The sequence below is a fragment of the Poecile atricapillus genome, chromosome 4, assembly GCF_030490865.1.
Source record: "Poecile atricapillus isolate bPoeAtr1 chromosome 4, bPoeAtr1.hap1, whole genome shotgun sequence".
NCBI lineage: Eukaryota > Metazoa > Chordata > Aves > Passeriformes > Paridae > Poecile > Poecile atricapillus.
The window spans coordinates 68,586,633-68,606,915 of NC_081252.1; the positions used below are offsets into that span (position 1 = coordinate 68,586,633).

A 20,283-nucleotide genomic window follows, 5' to 3' on the forward strand; every position below is an offset into this window, starting at 1 on the left:
AATAAAGGCAAAGTGCTATGAACCCAGCAGCCTTTATGTTCTGGACAGTGGGAAAAGAACTTGGCCTTGAACACTAGAAAACAGGAAACATTATGAGTGTTCAACACGTGGCCAGAAACGTAAAGCACTGCTTTAGATCAAGCCAGGCAGAACATCCTTCACTGCAAGATGCACTTGAGTTTTCTACTGTTTTCTGACCAGCAGAGTGGAGTTAAAAATGGAAAAAGGTTGGGAGGGGATATAAGGAGGGAAAAAGAAGGAAAGGTAACAACAAACAGTTCTTCCCTGCAGAATCTGGAAGGGCCTTCCAGGCATTTTCACCATTCACAGAAGCTACACAGGAAACACCTCCCTGCCTTAGACTGCAGGGGCTCATCGTGTTTTGCACCTTCTCCTTGGCAGAGCCTCAAGGACGACTTTAAGCACATATCTAACTGCAAATCCACAGTTGAGGTCCTGCTGGCAGCAGAACTAGGGAAATGCCATGGGGCTTGCTGAAAGTGAAGTGGATGTTTAGGTGTTTTGGCTGATCCAGCAGGTTTACTCAAGTCCTGGCGAAGGCAGAAACTGAGCCAAATCCCCACCAGCACTGACAGAGAAATCAGCACCTTCTCAGCTTTGCTCTCAGATTTGGTTACCCATATATTAACACATGATTATAGTTTACTTCTGCTTTCCAATGAATCCATCATGACCAGAGGAGTAGATTCAATTTTTAAACTAAATCAAAAACATTTTCAAAGGGTTAAGGAAAGTCTTGCTTGTTTTTAAGATGAGAAGTGCAGCTTATATTTTAAGACCAAATACCCTGTAATCATAGCTACTGTCCTATTCAGGTTACTAAAACATCACCTTTTTCAAAAGGTGACTAAAAATTCTAAGCTATTTGTCTTTTATTTACAAAAACAGTAATCCTTTGCAGAAGTTGAGGAGTATTGGCAAGAACTACTCAAAAGGCCTTTAATTATGAATGAAAAAGGACTTAATTTGTTCAGTCACCTGTTTTGTAATGCTTGGCCTTGAGTGTTTGAAAGCTCTGTTTGCTGCTACCAGCCTGCAGTCCATGCTCATCACAGGGGTGCTGCTCAGCCACTAAATCCAAAGGCTGTTCTGTACATGAAATGGTTACAGAAGTGGAGCTTCTGCCAACAGGGCTGGATATCAGTTTGGGCATGCAGCCTCTACAGGATCCTTTCCAAGTGCTCAGGTTTTAAGGGGACAGTATGTTTCTTTTTGTAAACTAGGAAAACACTCAAGCCCTTGTCTGTCAGGGGAGGAATATTTTTAAGAGCTCAAATCCTGCTATCAATCAGCCTGGTTCTCAGCCCCTTGAATGCCAGCTCCAGCATCTACTTGCTCTGTCTCCAGCATCAAACATCCCCCTGTGCACAGTCAGAGTCACTGCAGAACAGTCAGTTTGTTGCAGACTCCAATCTCATGGCTCTGTGTAGGAAAATCCTGAATATGTCCCTAGGACCTGGAAGCATCTCTCAAAATGGAACTTACATGCAGATCAGCTATTCCAAACACACCTAGCCTAGATTTGCTCACTTAGGAACCCAGATCAGAACAATTCCAGTTTGTTAGTACACCTTTAAAGAAGTTTAATGCAGAGAACAACTCCAGCCCCAAACATCAGCTATCCACATGAACACCTGACCAGATACCTGAGCTAACTGCTGGCGTTACCTTTAAGAACTGGGGACACAAACCACAAATCTCCAATCACAATCTCATCTCTGCAGTGCCAGGCTGAGCAATCAATACGAATTATGAAGAAATATCTGAGTATATGAGAGGCACCACTATTGCCACATAAAGCAGGGCTTCAAAGTTTAAAACAAGTGCTGCTGACAGCTAAAAAGGAGGCTCCCACATTACCAGCACTTTGGTGGTAATGACAGTGGGCTAATAGAATCAAAGACTCATAATGTTGTCAGAAAGCAGGTTCAGGTTACTCGCTAGTTCTTAAGCTGTTATTAGCTATTATTAGTGAAGAGGAAAAATACAGGGGCTTAAACTTTTTAAAAGCAGAGGATTATCAGTCCTTCCACTATTAAAAACAATTTCTCACTTTACCAACTTTTGGGGCTGGCAGCTGTTTCATTTGAGCATGTAACCAGCTGCCCTCTCCTGCCTCCCTGCTGCCCCTTGAACTCAAAAGCATTTTCATGTCACTTAGGAAAAAAAGAGAGAGCAACATTTCTAACAACTTGCAGTTCACTGGATAGTTCCAATAATCGTACCTAGTTAAAGAAAGCCTTTCAAGGGCCAAATACTTCTTTAACCATTTAATTGATATGACCTTCAAGCATTCACAGCAATCTCCAGTAACGTTCAATAAAAAGCAGATGTTGCTAAAGGCTTGGTGAAATGAGCTTTTATTCTCACGATGGTTTTCTCTCACACAAAATCCAACTGCACAAGAAAGCTCTTTATGGAGTGGATGTGATTCACAATCACAAACATCTCTGTGTTTAGTTTTCAGACACAGACTCACTTTTTGAGGGAACTCAACTTTTGGAGAAAGGACCTGCTATTCAAGGATTCTTGAAAAAGCTCCAACAGTACAAGAGCAAATGAAAGTTTTCAAAACTTGAGATCCACAAGGGGCTAATTCTCCTGAAAATTCAAGCTTTTAATCTCTGATCAGGAGGTTTTCTATCTGCTCACAGTGATGAGTATCCATCTACCAACACATCGGCCTGAAATCATGAAAATAACCTTTGTATTGGTTTTTAGCTATCTGGAAACAACAGATTTTTCTGGCACTCTGTGTTTAGTGATCCAGGCTTAACAGCTTGTAGCTGTTCTGTTCTATTGTCATCATCCCAAAAAATATTGCCAGGCAAATGAGACCATGTGCTTTGCTAACACAGCACTTGTTTGAAATGTATGAATCCCAATAAGTAACTTTGATGAAGCACATATTTTGGATTATACAGTTTACAGATAAGCTACCTCTAAAACAAGCTAGGAATTTGTGATAACTGTGATGGAGGGCAGAGATTTACCAGCTACAACAGAGAAACAGTTTTCAGGAACTTGCAGCTTCTGTGTGCAATTTTGCCACTGATTTGTCACATATCATGGAAAACATCATTTAACCCCCATGAGGCACAGTTCACTCACTCACAAAAGACTTCAAAGGCACATGTAGCATAGCATCTATTTGAGTGTTAAAGGGGGATTTGAGGTTTAATCTGACTAGCACCCTTTCTAAGTCTCTCTCGGTATTAACATCAAGCTTCGACATTTGGTATGGACATGCAAGCATTCTTCAATTGGTTTGTTTTGCCAGTCTAATCACTGTCAGGAGTTACCAGGGAGGTACAGACCTTCCAAGGACAGACCAACACCACGAAACACCACTTGTGCTGAACACGTGAAAGGGCAAAAACTGAAAAAGAAAATCAGTGGAACAGTTGTATTACTGCACATACCTGTAACTCTGACTGTAAAGTTTCCCAGGACCTCGTTGGAATGCCTTGGCTTGCAACTGTACAGCCCCGAGTCATCATATGACACATTGATTATCTTCAACAGTTTTTGTCCAATATGAGTTCTGTTGGTAGGTGCAATTCCAATACCATCTTTAAACCAGAAAACAGACACAGAAGAGCCTTGGGTGTTACAGGAAAGTTCAATTGTATCTCCATTTCCAAACACCAACTCTTCCAGAAAGGCGGTCTCGCTCCTCAAGTATTCTGCAAAGGGAGAAAGAAACGGAGATGAATAAATGAGAGCAGGTGTCAGAGACAGAAAGGGTTTTAAAGAGAAACATATCTTGTATTTGCTCTGCTGATGCTTCCATGTGTCCAGATCTTCCCCTTGCCAGGCACAGGCAGGTAACTGTGCAAAGACAGTCAGATCTCTGGCTGATCTACAAGGATGGCTTTGACCCTGTAGCAACCAAAACACATCCACCCCCACCAGATGCATCACAACAAACACCACAGATCTCTAGAAGGCTCCTTGCAACACCCAGTGCTGCAGGTGAGGGAGTGATCTGGCAGAAATAAGTGTGTGCTGGCAAGTTCACAGCTCAGTCTCTGGACCTCCTTTTGTTTATTCCTGTTAGTCTGTCCACAAACCCCAGGAGACCCAGCAAGGACAAGATAGAAGCAGAACTGGGGATAAACCAAATTTCTTAGGTGATCCTGGGTGACCCAAAGGCAATGTCTGTGGGATGAAGAAAACAGGTGGAAGGCTGGACAGAAGATACAGGCTGGAATAGCTAAAATAAATAAAACCATCACTAGCTTCCTGCTGAAGTTTTTCTGCGTGCAACAAAGTGCAGAATCAAGGACGTATTCATAGATTATGATTTCACTGTGAAACCAGTGCAAGAACAGCAGCTCCAAATACCTGAGGACTTAGCACTGGCTCCAGGCTGCTCTTCTGCCTTGAGGTGAAAGAGTTGGGGCTCTCTATAGTTCAGGCTACAGAGAAAAACGTATTGCTTTTCTCTTCTTGTTATGCACGTTTTTATTCTTGTATGAATACAAAGATTTAAAATATAAATATGTTGCAGTCAATAGTCTTGCAGGGTGGAAAGAAATGATTCTGGGAGCCTGAAAAGTCGGTATTTCATGGGACGTAATGTCTCACAGGAGGCAAAGCCCACAGTCATTGGGATTACAAAGAACTTTTTCTCATACCATGGCACCAATTCCAATACAAATATTTTATGATTTAGCCAGAATGTTGTGGTGTTCATGAAGTCAAAGGTATAGGGTGTTGGGTATTTTTTACCTTTTAATAAAATTTGTCCCTGAAAGCATATACTTTTAGTAAATCAAAAAAGAAGGCTGAGCTCCATGCAGAATCTCCTCGCTATCAGACCAGCACTCATTGCTACATGTGAGTGTTCACCCCTGGTCTCTTCCCAACAGGGATACATCTCTGGGGAAAATATGGTCAAGAAAGATTCTGGGTTAACTGGTCAAGTTTTTTCTTCCTTCTTCTAGACTATGAGGATTTTTTCACTGGTACCAACTTTGGCTTCAAAATAAAAAGCCCTGTGGACAACTTTGCACTTGCAAGGATGAGTACTGGTCTAACTCTGATGGAACCTCTTGCTAATTTAATCTACTGGAAAACAAACTCCACACAATTGTACAACCCCTCCACATAAAATGCAGTTCTACCAAAGATGTTTGCCAAACAATCAAGACTTGTATATTTTGGCTTTTGTATTATAAACCTACTGAACAGGAACAAGCCCAGACTAAGCACAGGCCAAACTGCACTGGTTAGCCATTTAAAAGGAAATAACTTCCTTTTTTTTGTGAAAACCATACTGAACCTGGGTTAATGACAAAGCAACGAAGAATTTTTATAAAATGGATACAGGGAATGCTGGAATGAAGAGGAAAATAAAACTCAGCAGATGCACTGGGGTCTCAAGCTTCTTCTGTGGAATGAAGCAGCACCTCTTGTTTCTGACAACTTTATTTTGGCATCTCTACCCTCAATCTCCCCAGTTGCTCTCCAGCACACATTGTGATGCAAAGTTTGGTTTTGGGACTTTATTCCTTCTGACTGGGAATAATCTCGGGAAAGATGTAGTGGTGAATTAAAAGGAGAATGCTACTAATGGTCTTAACCTCACTTCTGTAAACTGTTTTTCAAACTTTTGTTTATATACTTATGGCTTAAAAAATAAACAGGACCCAAACTGGAGATCTCCACAAAGTATTTAAATGGGTACTCAAATGCTTTTAAGCACTTTGCCAACTGTGACCTTGGAGAACCAATTTTTACTCTCATTCCTTATATAGCTTTCAAGTACAAAGATAAATCTGAAAGCAGAGACAGTCTCATTTCCATGCTTAAAACAGCAGGAGTTCAAAGCAGGGAAACAAAGCTCACGTCTCACAGGGTGGCCAGAGTCCAGCACCTCCTTCCTGCCTTCCAGTTGCAAGTGCCTGGTGTTTCCAACACCTTTTCAACCAGAGACACCGAGACATGAAGGTGACATGAAGCTGCCCTCTCTGAGGCCAACTCTCCAGCTATAAAAGAATGGGAGGGGACACAGCCAGGACAGCTGAGCCCAGCTGACCCAAGGGATATTCCAGACCACACGACATCATGCTCAGCAACAACACCAGAGAAAGAAGGAGGAAGGGGGATTGTTTGGAGTGGTGGTATTTGTCTTTCTCAGTCACTGTATAAGGGAGCCTGGCTATCCTGGGGATGGCTGAACACCTGCCCTGGGGAAGTGGTGAATTTGCTCCTCGTTCTGCTTTGCTTCTGCGTACAGCCCTTGCTTCTCTTATTAAATTGTCTTTCTCACCACTCATAAGTTTTCTCAACTTTTCCAATTCTCTCCTCCATCCCCTGAGATGGGGTGAGCAAGCTGCAGTGTGGGGCTGAGTTCCCAGACAAGGTTAAACCATGACACACAGGTATAAATTACCAGGGAGTTAACTCATGTAGGGGTTACAGGAGCCCGCTCTGACACTTGCCAGCAGAGCAGGGATTAACACATTCGCAGCTTTAACAGACTCTTGGAGAGAAGGAGACAAATCTGGGTTGTGGGCTCCCAAGGTATGACTAAAATTCAACAAATTATTAGTTTAGACAACTTGAGAACCACCAAGAGATGCATCTGATAGAGATCAGCATTCATTGCTGATGACTGCTCACAGCAAACACACTACAGAGAAAGGAACAATTTTTAAGCTGTTCAGAGGAACAAAAAAGCAGCAACTGGCTGGAAACACCTTCCACAATGAGGAGCAGTTGGCCCAGCAACGCTGAAATGCTTTTGTATGTATTCACTTATAAGGATAAGATACTTCATCTCTGTAGCTGCTTGGCTCATCCCAGCAATAATTCACTTTCTGTGTGGTTCACAGCTCCAAGTATTCAAGTGTGTCAGTATTTCCATCAGCTGTCTGCTCCTCTCAGACATCAATACTTGTTTCTGGCAGAGCCTGGAAATGTTTTATTTTGGTTTTAACGCATGCAGCTCTCAAGTTATTTATTATTCAGGCATGAGAGGACAAGGAAGAGGTGGAGGGTGGCAGGCTATCCCTGGGCTGCTAAGGAGATGGACAGTGGTGGGCTATTCCTGGGCTGCTTATGGCTCCCAAAAAATCCAAGCCAACCTAGAGCCTGCCTGATGCCCTCCTGGGCATCAGGGACTATTTCCAGATGCTGCTGGGGACTGCTCCTGGACATCAAAGGCTCACAGTGAGGGAGCCCCAGGGTCCCACGTCACCTCACAAGGTGCTGGGTTCTAGCTCCAGAAAATGTCTTTCTCCTCACCTTAGTTTTTCCCCTGGAATAACTTCCCACAACCCTATATTTTCAAACACCAAAGTAAGTGTTCAGGAGCCTCCTGAGGAGCTGCTGTGGTGGGGTACATGCATCCCCCATCACCATACTTTTACTTCAGTGGGCACCCTGCAGTAGGGGAACAGCCACCACACAACTCAAACTCCACTGGGACTCCCCCCACAGAGCCCCTGAGCCACACAACTTTCAGTACCACCAGCAAGAGACTCCTCATCCCACCCTGAACCCTGGCACCCCCCAAGAGGCTTTCCAGGATTGCTTCACAGCCCAGTGCTGGAATGGACAAGGGCTCATTTCTAAGCAGATGATATTTTTCCCTTTTCAAGCTGGACAAGCTGTATTTGGCGTGTTAACAAGCACAGAGACGGCAGCACTCCACACATTTCTCTCTTCAGGTTCATTTGAAATAGGTTCTTGTTCTATGTACTTTATTGCACCAAATCCACCGTGACAGGATACATTATAGGATCACAGAGCAACAGCCACGCCAGAGCTTTCTCCTGTTGAGTTTGTCATCCCATTCCCAGGAGGATCACGGTCCCAGCTAGCAAGCTGGTGAGTAATTGCTGGAGGTGTATGAAAACCTCCAGCATCAGGAGGAAGAACACAGCCATGGTGGCAAAGAGCATGTAAACTACCTCCAGACTCAGACCACCACTGTGTCCTGGATTTAGCCCTGGTTTATTCTAAATAAGCATCCTATCTGTGTTAAAATATTATTCACCCAGTGAATAATCAGGTGTTTTTCACAATACCTGTGTGGCTGTTCTTGGGATGGAGTCACTTCCCCACCTCACCTTGGGATTTCTGCACTGGGAAGAGCAAACTTCCCAGAAGGGAAATAAAACACTTTTCTTGCCAAATATTGTTCATTTAAGACCCGTCTAAATCTAAAAAGTAGACAGGAAAAGTGACAAGTGGCCTCGATGTCCCCTCCCTGCAAGAACCATGCCATGCACAGAACCCACATTCCCATTCCCTCTGTCTCCTCCCAGAGAGACAGACAGGCCTGAGGGAATGTTGAAAACCTTCAAACCAGCCCCAGGTCCTGCAGCACTGCAGCCCCTGTTCCAGGGTAAGATCCAGGGATCATCTGCTTTCCCAGGAACCTGCCTTCCCCTCCTTTCTGCTCAGCCATGATGGTGCCAGAGGTGGAAAATCCCTGTCTGGCTGTGGCCTTGTCACCCCAAAAGACACCTCATCAGCCTGGCACAAATACATCAAATGCATGCATGGTATTATTTCAAGTATTTTGTGTCTATATCTTCTATTATATTTTATTTAAAAAATAAAAAGGATTATATGAAACATTCTGTTTTCTCTCTTCTCCCCCTGCTGAGGTCAAGAACCCCTCTTGCACCACACATCCCAGTGTCAGGCTGCAGCCATTCTGGGAAGAAGGGGCATACCTGGCAATCACAGCAGCACAGGATGCTTTGCTGAAGCAGTAGCACCTCCCAAAGTGGTGTTTTGCTGGGTTAGCTCCCCTGCTCAGTGGAGCTCACACCCAGAAATGAAATATTGCAAAACTAAAATATCTGTATCTCTAAAAGTTTAAACTGTGATATAAAAATATATCTTTAGATAATCATATCTGAAAAGGGTTTGCCTCCATTATCTCACAGAATCACAGAATGGTTTGCAATGGAAGAGGTCTTAAATATTATCTCATTCCAACACCCCTAGACCAGATCACTCAAAGGTACCACTTCATCTTTCTTATATTTCAAGTACTTGATTGGGAGGAGGCAGTTTTCCTGGAAAAGCTTAAAAATAAATAAATAAATAAATAAATAAATAAATAAATAAATAATAATAATAATAATAATAGTATTGCAAAGTAGATGTGAAATAGACTGTTTATACTGTATTTGCACTGCAGGGGCCTATGCAATTGTTACCATACATTTCTTTCAAAGACATTAACAAGTAACTGCATTGTGTCATCACCCTGTGGGGGTTTTCTTAGATCTGTTTTAGGAGAAAAGCAAACCTTTTTCCTAGAGAATTACAGAACAATAACCATGTTTAGTTCTGTCATATGCAGCTTCTTTATAAACAAGAGATTATAGAAAGGAATAAAAAAAATCTCTACTGTTTAGCTTGGCTATCCCTGACAGCTACTTTGGAAGAGCTTCCAAAATGGAAAAAGCAGATGTTGCAAATCTGCCTTATCTACGGAGCAACTGTTGACTCTGTTGTGCAAATCCTAATTTACATCTGCATGAAAGGTTTCAGAGATTAAATGGCATTCAAGGAGGAATATTAGCTTTTCTCCCTCCCTCCAGCTCTCCTTTGAATGGATTTACTACTGGCAATTAGCTTTCTGTTCCATCGGCCAAGTAGAAAACAGGATTCATCAGGACTCTACAGTATCCTCCTTTTAATGGACTGTTTTCTTAGATCACCCAATTCAGGCACAGAGAGTTTAAGAAATAAATTGTCACAAAGCTAGAACAGTTACAAAAACACTTTGGCCAGGAGGATTTCCCTCTGACACTTGGAAGTCCTGAGGAGGACAAAAAAACCCCACCAGAGAACAAATCAAAGGGGTCTCCTGGCTACACCTAAAAAGATGGGAATGGAAACCCCTCCAAGAGGAACAAAGCTTTGGTTGATGCTGAGGGCCCAGAACTGGTCCCAAGGACAGCCTTCAGCTGGGGATTGCTGGCTTAAAGGAAGAAGCAGTGATGGGGAGTTTTCCTTAAAATCTGATTGTACAGTCAGACACTTGGTTCCCCACTCAAAACAGGGAAGCAAACACCACTTTTATGTATTTAGTTAGCTCAGAGTTCTGCACTGAACTTTAATACAGAAATAAAAGAGCTGATATGAGGTATCTCCCAATGGTCCCCAAAGACAAGGAGCAGTGGACAGGAGGCAGCATGGGCATGCTGAGCTCCCCGGGCCATGAGAGCTCCTAGCTCCTGCTCAAGGATGCCCATGCAGATGGCTCCTGCTCTCCCAGGTGCCAAACCTCTGTTCCTTCCTCAAGGAGGAGAGCAATGAGCTGCATCAGCTCTCAGCTCTCACACAGTCCTGTCCTGGCACAGTGAGCACACCCTGGCAGCTGCTGGCCCACAGGTCACACAGGCCACCTCACACAACCACGGTGGCCAAACGCGGCCAAGCCCCACCACTCACTGCTCACGGCAGAGTGATGGGACAACCCCTGGGCTGATTCCTGGGGGAGCACAAGAGACTGTGCTGTCATCCTTCTGGTGTCTGCCTCTTGCTGCCTCTGAAGAGCGGTGGCCAACTTGGCCTCAGCTTTTGCTCAGCACAGCAGGGGCGTCCCAGCTTGATGCTGACAGACAGATCCCACCACAAAGCGGCTGATGTTTTACATTTCTGCTCTACATGCCTGAGGAAGTCCAAAAAACCCTCATCATTGCAGCAAGCAAGCAACTACCACAAGCCCTTTCAAAGCCAGTGGCAGCAGCTATGTAAACTGAGGCACAGAATGAGGCCTCCCAGCATCACAATGGACTGGGCAAAGCTTGCCCCAGACTCCATCAGAGCAGAACTCGGTCCTGCTGAACTGTGGAGGCCCTGAGCAAACCTGTTCTCCCCAGCATCAGTGCACCACTGCATCCCTCCTACCTTACCTGGAGAGGTTTTGTAGGTGACACACCCCAAGCAATCAGCAGAGTTTGCTATGAGGACACAGCTTACACAAATGACTGCTCCACAAGCATAGGGAAAGGAAAGTAGCTGTATCTTTGGAAATAGTTTTAAACTTTCTTATAATGCTGCTGAATGATTCTTCTGGTTATTTTTTTCTTGGGCTCTTTCTCTATACATTCATTTCCTTTCTAAAAATCCTTCAAAAATTCATTACTGCTAGAGTTTTGACCCCCAGGGTGGGCTTTCAGCTACTTGGTCAGTTCTATCAAAATTTCACCACCTCTCAAGTGCTCTTGCAGATGAATTTTTAAGAAACATGTAAGTTCCTCAGGCTCAAAAGCTTAGGTTTACCTCAGAGGAACTCTTTAAGGGATACAAATGCTCCTGGCTCCCTTTCCAATTCCCAAGTCAGTTTTTCCTGGAAGCTACTTGTGATGCTTTCTGAAGTGGGCTTTAAGATCACATGGCATCAGAAAAAATTTGCCATAAAGCCCCAACCTTTCCCCTTCGGTTCACAGCTATGCAGCTCCCAAATCCCAGGTCCTCTGCATTTCCCTTGCACTTTTAATGTGCACTTCTCTAATCTTCATTTAATGCAGGCAGCTGGCTGCAAATACCCCCAAACAATGACTTTAATCCTAAGTATCCTGAAGCCCCCCTTCCCGCACCAAAACTGAAGAAGAAAAAAAAAAAAAAAAAAAAAGACCAGCCTCAAGACAGCAAGATGGAGAAATCCAAGCTATCCACTGGGCCAAAGGATCAGAAAGACACAATGAGCTAAATTTTGCCGGGTTTGCTAATTAAAAACGGAAGCTACCCCACTTTGGAGCCAAGGCAGGGAGGTGGGGGGAGTTCTCATGCTATTCAAAAAATCGGCTTCCAACTGGGACCATATTCACTCCACATTAATTGTCATTCCAACTACGAGTGTCCTAGTTTCAAAATGAAAACTACTCTCCGGTGTAGCTAGTGAAAACTAACACCAGTTTTGAGGCATTAAACAAAATTTATTGATTGCATTTTCCCACCCACTAAAACTTTAATAAGCATTAAACCTGAAACTCCTGGCCCCGTTTCCTCCTTCTACCCTCTCTCTCTATAAAAAGGGTCAGGCTCCTCTATATGGAGATTAGGACTTAATGTTTGGTATTTGTTTATGAGCCTATCAATTGCCTTTATTTCAGGGGGGAGAAAAGCACATCTTAAGAGAAAAAAACCCTCTTGTACAGGGATTAAGAGAGGGCAAAGGTTTAGGGTAGTTTGGGTGGGTTTTTTTCCCAACTGATTGTGGGTTTTAGATATATGAAGGATCACGTTCACGTGAATGAAAATAAGAAAATATTCCCCTTTTTGCAAGTTCCCCTTGAGTAACATAAAATGCTATTTTTCAAAGATCCCTATTTCTCTGTAATGAGATGCAAAATTTCAAGTCTTCTCTGCTGGCTGTTTTCAGCTGTGTAAAAGGGAAAAAATAATAATAATTTGGGGGCCGCTCTGTCTGCATACTTAGTAAAGAAAACAAAGGTCAAACATTTGAAATGCAAAGGTTGGTGATTAAGCCCAGAAATCCATATCTATGCATCAAAATGAATAGCCAGATTTTGAGAGTGCTTAAGTGATTTAAATACAGAGCCTGACCTGGCTCAGCACCTTTCAAAACCAAGCTTGTTATTTCAGAGTCTCAAGTGAGATTTAGGTGCCAGGTACCCCCAGTTGGAGAAATTTAACAGTAATCTCCTTTCAGGAAGCCTGATCCACTTTAATGTCGCAAATGAAAAATGAAGATTTTGTTATTTAGAGAACACCTCTAACTAAATCTGCAACACTTTGTCCTTGTGCTAAACTCAAGTTTTATCCTTCAGAATTATTAGAAGAGTTATGAGAGATGGCAAAGTAATGTCAAAAATTCTTTTATTTCTCCCCTTTAAAGAGGGCTGCTAAAGGGATTAGACAGCTTTGAGTTCACTGCTCTGTTAAATCAACCTTACAATATTTTTTCAGCTTGTTCGACTTGCTGTTTCTGTATACATTTGTGTTTTCACCTTTCTGCATTCAAATCCCACGCTCGGCGTTTGTTCCTCGCTTCTCACAGGAAAGTTAGTCAGTTCTTTATTTGTATTAAGTCTACAGGGTTATAGAAAACAGACTTGGAAAACAATCCCTAAATTAGCAGGACTTACCGGCTTCCGTGCGTACGCGCATACACGCAGGGCATCGCATACTGTCCAACCTGAACGCAGAGTTTATCATTTCCAGCAGCAGCACCAGGGCATCAGGTTCACCAGGAGGGACCTTTTAATGGTCTCCTGTAACCGTATCTATTACAGCAGGGTTTGGACTCCACTTTACAAATTAAGAGAGAGTTCAAGGAAGTCATGCGTGTCTCAGTTCCCACTGCCTTCAAGCAGTTTTAGTGCTCCCAAATAATCATCCACAACCTGCACTATGTTAGGATCCAGAAACTCCAGAAGCAGGGGAGATACCTCTATGCCACGATATTTTAGCACTGCTATAAGGATACTGCAGACTCTCTGCAGAAGGCTATTTCCACCTTCCTACACGAGCATGTGTTTGGTCCCACCTGCATGAACCAGGGAACCTTCCACAGGCACTTCGGGATATACTCCCCCATCCTTCTGACTCTGATTTTTTCCAGCTTTTCCCTTCCCCACCAGAAACACTATATACTCTTCTCTGTGCAAATGAGCCTCTAAGCATTAGATGGATGCTGTTGTGATGCCAAAGGTGGTCAGTGCAAGCAGGCAAGCCAAGGGAGAAAGAAAACAGACACTTCTCTCTGCCAGGTGGAAGATATAGATGATAAAAACTGAGCCCAGCAGCCACCAAGGGGCTGGTTATGTCTCAAAGTCAGGCACCAAAGCTAAGCTCCTGCCATGCTCCCTTGGGTGGGATGAACCACCACCTTGTGCTACTCACAGATAACCTCCCTTGATGTATAACCCATAAAGAGAACAAGAGCTGCACACAGCATTCTGCCCCCTTCACTCCCTTTCCATGGGTGGGTGGTTAATCCAGGGTAATCTTTTCTTCCTGGCTGCCCTGAGCATCCTATGTCACCCCTCCAACTTCTCCTTCTCGTGCCCAGAACAGCTGGGCTCAAGCACTGGGTTAAGTTACTCCTGCAAAGACGGCACCTCTTGTCTGCACTTCATGTGCTATGCACTGGGAGGAGGGGACAGAGAGGGAGAAAAACCTCTTCTTCAAATATTTACGTGTATTTTGAAAGCACCTGAGGAGGTTTCAGGCCCTTTTTTGCCAGACCTAACACATTCCACCCACAAGACTATCTTGTTCAGAGCAGGCAGACGGCTCCTTACAGGAAGGATTTGCATTGTGTGGGGTCACCAGACCCAGGATCAGGCAGTGACCCACCACCAAGACACAGTGGTGGGCACAAACCTGCCCCTTTTTGTCCCTGCATTGAGTGGGACAGGGGAAAGGAGAACCCCTTCTGTTCCCTCTGCGCTTCCCTTCCCTTCATGGAGACTTTTACAATGCAGAAGCCCGCTGCCTCCTCAAATCCAAGATGCCAGCACGCCTGCAGTTAAAAATGACGCAGAAATCTCATTCCTTCACTAAATAATTCACAGGTTGGAGCCCCAGCCCAACTCCATTAACACTTCCCAGGAGTTATGTTCCTTTTTGACTGGGCAGATCACAAAGCATTTCTGTAGTAGGAGGCTTTGTGTTTGGGTTTCCTTTGCCTCCTAATTCAAAATAAAGGCAATACTAACTGAACCACTGGGCAAAAGAAAATTGAGTGCGACCCATTTGTCAAAACTCTGGGGATTCCCATTTGCTCCTCCAGCTCTCTGCCTTAACTGGAACAAGGGCAAGAGAAGATGCTGCTGTCAAGACATCCCTCTCTGAAAAATTCTCTTTCAGCCTGGGGTATATGTAACACAGTAGTTTGTATTTAAACTCCACGATATTTACAGTATTTATTGTATCCCAGGATGGCAGCTGGAGTGCAGGACCAGGGTTTTACCCAGTATCTTCATGGCTAATGTTAGTATCCCCCATTAGCCACTTACACCCTTCTTCCCAAGCTGGGTGAACCAGGAGCCTGGAAAGCCTGAAACATATTTTTTTATGCTTGATTACAGATTTCAAGTGCCTGACACCAGGCCCCCACTCATTATGTTTTGACACTGATGACTTTGGGCTGAGCTGGAACAAATGCTTTGCTCTCGCTCATCTCTCACTACATCCACCAGAGTTTAACTGGAAAGAAGGTGGGTGATGGATTTGTAGCAACTCTGGGCAGGGATGCAGAGAGGACACCATCTGCTGTTTCTTACTTTCCCCCACCCCTTCCTTTCTGTAATTTATCAATTCACAAATCAGGAGGCAAAGTTCTCTTGCAGCCTCCTCTTGCGATCAGCACTGCGAGGCAAAGGCTGAGGACACGGCAGGGCAGCTGCAAGGTCCAAATGCTGCCTGTGGAGCTTGGAGCAGCATTCGGGCCACACAGTGGGAGCACCGAGCTCCCAGCACTGCAGCTCATCCCACCCAGGGGCCTCCCAGGGCCCAACCCACCACATGCTGGAAGAAAGAGGCTTTCGGAGTTTTCTTTGGAAAAAAAATTATGCTTTCACAGAAAGCTGTGAATTCATGCATAACACAGAGACTGTAAAAATTGGAAGTATTTTTAATTTTTCTCCCCCAACTGCATTCAGCTCTTTTCTTACAGAGTGAATACTGGAGGCTGGAACAAGGTGATATTTAAGGTCTTGTCCAACCCAAACCATTCCATGATCCTATGGCTCTAAATACCAGCTAATTTATGCACCTCCATTTACCAGATCCCCTCACTTCTGCATGAATCCCTAGCCTATTAACATAACTATTTAAACTGGACATGTTTTCTTAAACATTCTTCTTTCATAAACTGCCAAGTGACAGTTGTTTACTGTCAACAAGCCCGGGTACTCCAAGACAGGGAAAAATATGCCCTTCCAAAAGGCAGACATATCGGCTACCAAAGGAAGATTAAAATCTGGTGTTTTTCTCCCTCCTCAGAAACGCTTTATTCGTAGAGATACTCATGATACTGATCAGGAGAGATGGTACTATGCCTAATTCCAATCATTCTTTTAATTAAAGACATGCTCATTGAGGATTTATCTTCACTTGAACATGCTAATTGTCAGGGCACACTCAGAACTCCTTAACCTTCTCTCATCTCCCAAGGCACATCTTGGCTCATCTTACACAGATCCTACTACTGGCTAGAAACAAAATGCTCTCCTGGAGAAATCTATAAAAAGTTAAAGAAGTTTTAAACAAAAATTAAATCACCAGTTCATTCAGGCCCTACAGTCTCCACACAAGCTGATGAAGTATTTTGCTGGGAGGGAATTGCTTGTACTCGAGTCTCGCCCATGAAAGCTGGGTTATTAAAAAGAAAAAAAAAAAAGAATAATCATATGGGAAAACTTTTTCTTGTGCTCTGTCTGCCCAGAAGTGCCAGGAAAGCTCCTCCACGGGCTCCTGTGTGGTGCAGGATCCCAGGGCTCAGACCCCATGGGGGATTATTAACACTTTCCTGGCTGCTGTGCTGCTCGCAGCTCACGGCGCTGGGGCTGATGTCGGTGACACCGATGAAATGACAGCGAGGACGGGGCAGGAGGGGACAGTGGCCAGCAGGGCAGCCCAGCTCCACACAGGGCTCACAGGAGAGGCACAGGGGAGCCGGGTGCTGGCTGCCGCCGCTGCCCCTGGTGCTTGAGTTTGGGCTGTGACGCTGCCGCGGGCTCCCAGCGAAGGCAGAGTTACAAAAAGCAAGATGGGAAGTGAAGGTCTGTGTTACAGCTGGTTAGAGAGGAACGGGAGGTCACTGAAAGCCACTTCCAGGGATCTCCACCCCCAAACTGGGAGCCCTTTTACTCGCCGGAGTTTCCTCTGCTTGTTAAAATGTTTGGGTCATTAGAAAACTTCCCAAACAATCCCTGCTTATGCTAAATAGCTGCTCCCACCACGATCTGTGAAGGGCTTCAGCCTGCTCTCTTGGAAATCAATGGGGGCTTTTTTTCCCTAGGATTCAATAGGCACAAGATCAGGACCTCATTATTATTTTTACAGGACTACAAGAAGCAGAGAATGGCAAAACCCCCAAAGAAAGCAATGACCCTCCGAACTGGGAGCCAAATTTGCTATGAAGGATCTTTACAAGCTCTGTCAAGCATCAAAATAAAATTAAAAATCCAATTCTTGGGATCTTTTCAGTTTTCTGTCAGGGAAAGCGGAAGGTTGAGAAAGGCTGGCCTCATCATTTGGATCCAGAGACATCTCCCGTAGCTCCTTTTTCCTCCAAAGAAAAGCCTTCACAGATGTGTATTTTACCTTCCCCAGGGGGAGTGAGCAAGAGGGGATGAGCTGTCAGCTCAGGGTGATGCCAGTTACCCTGCGGTGGAACAGAAACACCTCCAGGGCTTCACATGACCTCCTCTGCCACACACCCCAATGAAACCCCCAGTAAATCCCCTCTGCAGAGGCACCACCAGCAACACTGGGGACGAGATGGCTCTTGGGACAGGGTCCTGCTACACGGACCATGCCTGCATCCTGTTTTCACAGAGCCAGGTGCCACCTGCCTCTCGTGAGAGGAGCATCAGAGATATCAGAGATGCTCTCACCCTCAGCACCCTCCTTGGAGCTCTCTGACAGTGAAGCCCTCCCGTTCTTGCTCATTACTTTACATCACTCCTCCCTCTTGGCATCCATCAGTGAGAACCCACCCACGCACCACATCACCACCACCACAAGGTTTGGCCCCTAAGCAATACCCAGCTATTTTGCTGTCTCCCCTACACCCACCTTGAGCCAGGTCAACCCCAAAATGTTTAAAATCCATTGCTTCTGGATGCTAGTTTAATCCTTATAACCCAGCATTGGTCTCCAAAGCTTTACTGAATTAACTATGTCAGCTGAAATAATTTAGTGAGATTTGTTGTGAACAGCACAAGGTAGCTCAGTGAAATCAAGACACTGTAAAACACTTCACTTTCCAGGGCAAAAGTTTCAAATGAAGATAAACTCAGAAACACTTTCATCAGTTATGAATAAGGAACAGCTGGGAAGCCAGCTCTGGAGGTTTCTGGTATGCCATGGTGCACTATCGTTGCCTGTTACTGTCTTTCCCTAAAAGCCTCATACTCAAGGAATTTAACTGATGGCTTGGCTCCTTGGGTGAAAAAGAAATGAGGGGAAAAAATCCAAACCAACATGCTGCCATGTGCCAGCATGACATTTGCAGGTAGTTCAGTAGGTCAGAGGACACCCCTGGTTTGCACACTGTGCAAACAGCAGTGCTGGGGTCCTGGGGCTGTGATGCTCCCAGGGAAGAGCCTTCGGCACACGCAGCAGCCGGTGGAGCAGTGCCTGCTCCCAGACAGCGATCCTGGGCCGCGTCCTTTCCTCACCCGAAAACTTGGAACCCTTCTCACTTGGGTTATTAATTCTTTTAACCCCTCACAACCTGCAGAAATGGCACAGTCCCAAAATCTCACAGATGCTAAACGTGTAAGCACACGGCAATTGTTTTGCATACAGTTCTGTGTGATAAAGAAATCTACTTCCAAGTTTTAATATAACCCTTTTATTTAACCAACTCGTTATCTTGCCTTGCTCTCTGGATTTGAGAAAGCAAGGCCAGCACACCAGACCTACCTCCACCTCTGCAATAAATACCACCCCTTTATGAGATGAATACATCTGAAACTGAAGCAGTTACTGGAGAAATGTTTTGTTGCACTTGACTGTGCTGCTATTCTTCAAAAATAGCTTTGCTACGTTGAGTAATCTGAGTGTCACTGCACAAAAAAGATAAAATTGAATTAACTACCTCCTGGCTAATTCCTATTCACCTGAAGGCAAAAGCCCTGATAGCCTATCAGAATAATAGGGCAGGTTTACATCTGATTACCTTTCACATTTTAACTACTAAGTTTACTAAAGGTTTTACGCAGCCTGTATCTCACTGTTCTTGTTTGCTTTTGATACTGCAGAAACTTCCTGGTCATTCAAACCAAGGAGCAGATACTTTACAGGGAAGCACACCAGGAATACAGCACTCACTGCAGGAATAAAAGCTCTTCTTCACACGTACAGAGTTTTAAATCACATCTGTGGCACCTGGCAACCTGAGCTCTGAGCATATGAGAAAGGGGACACTAGGGGAGTCAGCCTGACTTCAGAGAAAAAGTTGGATTTTTAAACAAGATCACCAGATAAACAGCCAAAAGAGGGGAAAGCATTGAACTGATAAGCTGTGCAGGAGGCGAAAGAAAAAAAATTCAGGGCATTACAAGGTATTTTAAGGTGTTTTTGGCTTTGTACACATCTTCTGACACGGTTTTAACCCAGCATTTGCAGAGAGGTCCTTTCAGATTTACTCCTCCTACAGTCTGGGCTGACTGCTGCCACATACAATGAATGGCTGTGCTAAACCAGAGTCCCATTTGCTGAAAAAAACCCCCAGTATAAAGCAAACTTTTACCAGCCACTATCCTCTCTGGCATACAGTCTGGTACATGTAGAATCAAGTTTATCACTAATCGCTATTAAAAGAGATGAAACGGCAAACACTGAAACAGCTACATCAAACCACTCTGTTGAGTGGCTTGGAGTCAGCAGGCAATTTCAAGGTTGCAGTGTTTTTTAAGGCTCAGAAAAAAAAGGAAGAAACAGGTATGCAGAGTCAGACAAACTTCCAGGACACATGAAAGGTTACGAGCATGCAGCCCATGAGGGATAAGACAGAAATCTATTCAAACAGCGAAACAGAAGAAAAATAGCCAGATTTATTGTTTATCTGTGTATCACGTTCAGCTGAACTGGAAAAAACTAGGGAGGGAATTTTGACTCTATTTTCAGTATAAATATCTGAATTTGTTCTAAGCCTGATGGGTCTACCTTATATATAGTAAAAACTGCTGAAAGCTAAAACCATGATGATAACACAGCCACTTCTCCATTAAACCTAATGGCACATGCTCAGGCTCCTGCACTGAATCCTACACACTTCAATGGCCAGCCAGAAAAAAGCCACCAGCAGGCCATGCCCTAACCTTAGCTAAAATTAAGGTACAGCAAACGCCTTCAGTCACAGCTCTGCATGCCAACAAGAGATCACTGTCAGAAACACCTTGATCCAATACTTTTATAAACTGCAAATTTTATTAACTGCTCAGAAGCCAGGCTGATTCCGTATCCTTTAGGATCCCTCAGTGAATAGCAGATGGACACAGTAAATATTCAGAAAGGATAGCTTTCTAAGCATTTAGGTGCCTACCAAAGTTCACTGCTATTGACCATATTTTAAAAGGA

At 44.2% G+C, this 20,283-nt stretch overlaps 1 protein-coding gene across 4 annotated transcripts in view; it reads right to left on the minus strand.

The window, feature by feature from the left end:
* Window positions 1–20,283, minus strand: part of FGFR3 (fibroblast growth factor receptor 3) — a 55,079-nt gene that overhangs the window by 30,265 nt on the left and 4,531 nt on the right. For all 4 annotated transcript variants that reach the window (XM_058838668.1, XM_058838667.1, XM_058838666.1 and 1 more), the window contains exon 3: window positions 3,444–3,707. In XM_058838668.1, coding sequence (XP_058694651.1) covers window positions 3,444–3,707 — 264 coding nt within the window. The remainder of the gene's footprint in view (window positions 1–3,443; window positions 3,708–20,283) is intronic.